Source organism: Mesitornis unicolor, unplaced genomic scaffold, assembly GCF_000695765.1.
Source record: "Mesitornis unicolor isolate BGI_N332 unplaced genomic scaffold, ASM69576v1 scaffold5800, whole genome shotgun sequence".
In the NCBI taxonomy this organism is placed as follows: Eukaryota; Metazoa; Chordata; class Aves; order Mesitornithiformes; family Mesitornithidae; genus Mesitornis; species Mesitornis unicolor.
The window spans coordinates 20452-26262 of record NW_010160187.1 but is presented as its reverse complement, the minus strand read 5'-3'; the positions used below and the strand labels follow the sequence as shown (position 1 = coordinate 26262).

At 40.8% G+C, this 5811-nt stretch overlaps 1 protein-coding gene across 1 annotated transcript in view; it reads right to left on the bottom strand.

Moving 5' to 3' along the window:
* Nucleotides 1–5811, bottom strand: part of SCML2 (sex comb on midleg-like 2 (Drosophila)) — a 57661-nt gene that overhangs the window by 43931 nt on the left and 7919 nt on the right. The window contains 1 exon segment of the mRNA XM_010189187.1: nucleotides 1143–1213. Within this exon segment, the coding sequence (XP_010187489.1) occupies nucleotides 1143–1213 (71 nt within the window).

Below are 5811 nucleotides of genomic sequence, written 5' to 3'. Positions count from 1 at the left end.
CATTCCTGCAATCTCTTCAGATTCACTGAGTGAGGTTTCCCCTCCTCCTCAGACTATTCTGTTCATGTTGCTTTTTGCTTGGTCCCCACTGCAGGCCAGTATCACTTACAGTACCACCAGACTACCAGCGAATCCTAGAAGATACCTATCCGAACATGCCCAATCCACTAAACCAGACATGCTCTGCTTGTCACACCTATTACAGTTCTATCAACCTGAAATACCCAATTCCTTCAGCATCTATTTTCCTGCCTCAGTGAAAGGTGTACAGACCAAAACTCATCCTATGTAACTTTATGCAGCTAAAATACTCCTCAGCTTGGGAAAATACCAGCCCTGGCTCCCTCTAAAGAGAGAAAGACGCCAGCACAGGTTGACCTAGGCTTCAGGGGACTGAAAAACTGGAGGTCATTAGCTCACACAAGATAGTAGCTTTAAACTGCATCTGCAAATACCTACCAAACCATCAAGCAGGAGGGAAACAAACTTGTAAAGTACAATGTAAAATATAAAACAGTGCATTAAAACCCCTTCATTATAAATCCAGTATTTATTTTGTATTCTCATGTATTCCCCTTGAATTTTTTTTAACTTCAATATCTGTTATTCCTTAGTAAACATCACCCTGCTCAGAGATAAAATGAAACACATTTGAGAGATCAAAAAAACAAAAGTGGTGAATGAACTCTATTACACACACACACACACACACACACACACACATCTTGTAGCTAGCCAGAACTGAAAGGACTCTTTCAGAAATGGGCCAGGAGAAAGGTTCTTCTGATGATCGGCCAAATTTTAATGCTCAGTAAAACCATGGTACCTCTAACATTATGGAAAAAAGTAGAAAATATTTTTGAACTCTGATAAGACTATCTGTTTTCATTAACTAGTATTTTTTAAAGGAAAGCAGAGTCCAAAGCTACAATTTTAATGAAAACCTCAAAGTTTGGCTTGAGGCAGAAACTAAGAATGAATAACTTCAGTAGCTTGCATCTGCCAAAACTGTCAGCTAGTGATAACTGGAGATCAAAAGAAGTCAAATGGGAAGTTTGCAAGCATTCTACACCCAACAGTTGCTCTAGGATCACCCTGCAACATGCATACATAGCACACTTGCAAAATAGCATCTGGCATACCTGTCTGAAACAGTGCAGAGGGGCAGCTATCGATTCAGTCTCTTTCAGATAATCATCCCAATTAAACTGTTCTGGAAGACATAAGATTAAAAAAAAAGCATACAGACAGTTTTTAAAGGGAATTTAAATCAAAAGGAGGGTTGGGGAAAGAAAGGGACAGAAAAACCCAACCATCTGGTAGAACACATTTTTCTTCAAGAACAGGATTACTCTCAAATGGAAATGCCACCTTTGAAAAAATACAACCCTTGAAGTAGCTTTAAGAGTACTGTTAAAATTCACACCGGCAATCACACAACAGGCAAAATCAATATAAATCTTCCCCCAACTCCTTTTTTTTTTTGTGGTCCACATACAAAGATACAAAGTCAGGTATCAAGATGTAATTCATAAGGACCTAACAAGCATCCTTGTACAAATCACATCAGCCTTTCTGTATCTTACTTTCCCTAACAGCAGGACAGATACAATAACCTCATAGGATTACTGAGACGACAGATGTTGAAAAACACAGACACTTAGATTCCGTTGAAATATAGGTTAAGAATACTCTCCCCAGCCCACTAGAAAGCAAAAGCACTAGCACATCCTTCCAACTGCATCTTTGGTGCTTTTCATCTAAAGTCTGATAAAGGTTTCTTTTTGTAGGGTAAATCTTACTGCAATGTTCAGCAACAGAATCATGGTATTTATTCCAGTGTTAACATTGGCATTGTTTATGTGCATGAGTGACTGTATTCTGTATTTGATTTCATCAGTGTTATCAGTTTGGCATGAATGGAACAGCATGAAGTACTAACACCAAAGCTAAAAGCACACATTACTTAAATTAATATAAAGTGCAAGGGAAAAATGACAATGGCACAGCAAATTATTTTGTTCCTAAATTATCTAAGTAAGCTTTTTTGCCTTTTTTTTTTCTTGTTTGGGCAGCTGGCACCTTTCTGAGGTTCCTGAAGAATAAATCACCCATGAACCCCAAAACGATGCAGTGATGCCACCCAGCGGCTCAGCAACGGCCATTCACACAGCCCATAGCAAAATCCTCGTGATGATGGAGAGACCACACTGGGTTTATCAGCAATCCTTCCAAAAACGCCACTGGGCACAGTTAAACACATCTCTGCAATTTTCTGGAGAGAAGAAAAGCAAAGAAACAACCAGAAAATGCCGGCATTTTCTGGCATGCACACACATATCTGAAGGATGCGTAGTGGCTTGAACCCAGAGTCTGTCTGCATCAGCACAGCATTTAGTTGAAAATACATAGTGCTAAGATCCTCTTTTTTTGGCATAACAGACTTGAAAGGGTATGAGAGATTTGTCCTCAGCTCTGCAGAGGGCACGCAGTTGCCTGCTATGTACCAAGTCAGTAAAATCCCAGAATTTGGCGGTCTGGACTGTACGTAGGCTGGTAACAAAGACATTTCCATGCGACACCTTGGAAGTCTGCCTATTTCAGAATGAAAATTTTATTCACACATTTATACAGTTACATTGATTTCGTATTACTCACAAAAGGCAGGGTACATTAACTTGAATGTATGTTAGATATTTGTATTTCAGGAAGGCGTGCTCAGGAAATGGCTCTTCAGAGCTTTCCCCGGAAAGTAGCCTCCAGATTCATTGCTCCTTCCACTGACAGGCCAAGGAGGCTGCAAAATTAAATATGATGAACTGCTAGCGAAGTTTCATCCGATAAAAATTCTTATTTGAGATGCATAATAATAATGCCACTTCAGGTTGACTTCTGAATTAAAAAAAAACAAACAGTTGTCTTTTAATCAGTGATTACCTTAGTAAAGTCTGAAGTACCCAATTCAATACAATTAAACCTAGCAAAAAGAAAGCATTAGCTAAAGCCAAGCTGTCTCAGATCTAACATGATGTAAAAGCTGTAATTGTGAATCAGAGCCACACTGTATTAAGGACTGTATAAATGTAGGTACTTCAGAGACAGCACCTTTCACCAGGAGAAACCCCTGTTCATGTCCTCTGAAAAAAATATCTTCATATACCAGCATTTCCCAAAAGATCTCAATTGTTATAACAGGACTGCAAATTTGGTGGGGTGATCCAAAAGTACAGAGGGAAACAAACACTTTTCCCAGTGAACATTTTCTAGAAAGACACATAAGGTAACACAGGCAGCCAGCGGCAGGTAAAGCCAAGAGGAAAACAACATTGCCTGGCTCTTTGCTTTAAATCCTGGCTATCGAAACCTTTTTAATCAAGCAGAAATGACCTGAAGTTTAAATTAGAACCTCTCCACCTGTAAAGACATGCTGTATTAAATTAAAGGCAAGCTCTCAGAGATGGTGCTAATTATCATTTAATTACTGCAGTCATAGAAATAGGAGACAAATGTATGTTTGCAACATGCAAGATACATGTCTAGGAAGATAATCACATAGAAAAAAATCTCTACATAAAACGCTTCTCTGTTTTTTCAGTGTGCACAGGTAAAGTAGCAGCTGTTTTATATGTATTTCTAATTCTAAAGTCCCTGAAAACATGCAGCTTCCGAGAAACAGAAATTCTTAAGAAAATAAGCTCATACTAAATGATTTAACATTAATTTATCTTCCCACTCAAACCTGCTGGCTGAATTAAACAGCTTAAGAAAAAGCCATTATGAAACAAGCACAACTTTATCAACCCACCAGCAAAGTGAAATCTAGAGAGAGAGAAAGGCATTTTTACACAGAAGAACAAAGCAGCATATACTGGAAACAGGGAAAAAGCCCACTGAGAAGGTAACTAGGAGCTTTTGTTAAAAAAAAATTAAAAATAAAAAAATATTTTGTAACCAACACAGGGATGAGACTCTAAAACACTGATGCAAGACAATCAGCATGAGCAAATAGTTTAAAAATGGAGAAAATTAATTTATGCCGTAGTTGCTTGCATTAGTGGCAACAACCCATGGGCCAAGAACCTTCAGTGTTCTCTCTACTGCTGTATCAATACCCTATGACTTTGTGTCAAACCTGTAACTCAAGCTAGAAGGGATCCCAGGAGGTCTCTGGTTCAGCCTCCTGCTCCATCACCCTCAATGTGTTTTTTTCCCTCCCATCAAGCAGGATTTTCTCATGCTCCAGCCAGTGTTTACCTCTCATCCTTCCACTGCCTCTCTGAGAGGAGCCTGGCTCTGTGTCCTCCACAGCTGCTTGTCAGGTGATTGAGGATGGCAAGAATACCTCCCATAAGCTTTCTCTTCTTTCGGATGAAGAAACCATTTTGGGGGTTTGGTACTGGTTTCAGTACCAGTTTTCTGCTTACATCTTGCACTCCGTCTCCTTCATTTTTTTGGTGGCCTGCCAGCCAGCTTGCTCCAGTATAGCAGTATCTTCCGTGTACTGGGGAGCTCAGAACTGAACACAGTACTCCAGAGACTCCCAAATACCCAAAAACAGAAAATCCCATCTCTCTTTAGGCCTGCTGCCTACAGTTTTGCTGCTAGGCCTCGGTGTGCAGTTAACACCTCTCACCACAAGAGCACACTGCTGGCCCACACTTGGCCTGCTGCCTGCCAGGACTCAGGGCCTTCCCTGCAAAACTGCTTCCCAGGCAGCCAGCTTCCTGCCGGGGCTCCAATCGTCCCCTTCTGTCAGTAAGGCATAAAAGAGCATCAGCCCTGGTACTGACCTCTGAGAAATGCCATCAGCTGCCAGGTGGACTTTGTATTGCTGATCAGAAACATTTGTACTGCTGATCAGAAACATTTGAGTCAAGCAGTCCAGTCCATTTTCCATCCACTGATCCCAACTGCACCTCACCAGCCTGGCTGAAAGGACACTACAGAAACTATACAAAAAGCCCTGCAAAGCAGATACAGACAACGTCCACTGCTCTCCCCTTGTTTACAAAACGATTTATCACAAAAGGCAACTTAGAGTCATGCACAGTTCACACTTGGCAAATCCATCTCAGCTGTTCCTAACCTCGTCTTTGTCCTTTATTTGCTTGGAAATGGTTTCCAGGAGGATTTTCTCCAGTCTTCCTGAAGACTGAGGTCAGGCAGGCCAGCCTGTACTTCTTCAGGTGCTCCCATCTTGTCCTTCTTGACACTGGGCATACTGTTTGCCCTTTTCTGGTCACCATGAAACTTACCCAGCCACTATGACCACTCCAAAATGAGAGAGGTGCCTCACACTGCCATCAGTCAATTACCTCAGCACCCTTGGAGGCATCCCATCTGCTCTCATGAATATGCAAATACTCAGTTTGTTGAAGTGCTCCCTGTCATCTTCAACAGTACATAATGCTTCAGTTTAGTTTACCTTACAAAATTTAAATTGAAGATTAAAACTACTATTTAAGTGTCACTTGCACATAGGTAGAGTTCAAGGTTCTGGTTATTTAGGCTAGTTTAATACAATATCACCATAGTCTAAACACTGTTTCAGCAGATGGAGCACCTCGTGTCTTCTCATCTCACCTCTAGGTTCCCTCGGCATGCACCTGAGACTTCTGAGACAGAGATGTATCTTTTCTAGTCTTCATCCCACCACCTCTTTTTGTCAAATATGAGGTTTGTTTTTAATTTTGGTTTACGCACTCTTGCAAACGTAGCAGTTTAAGTGTGAGGTACTTCACACATCCTGCTTTATACCTTGTACCACCCTCTATACAGTGTGACCATTCAATTAGAATTTTTCTCCTCCTC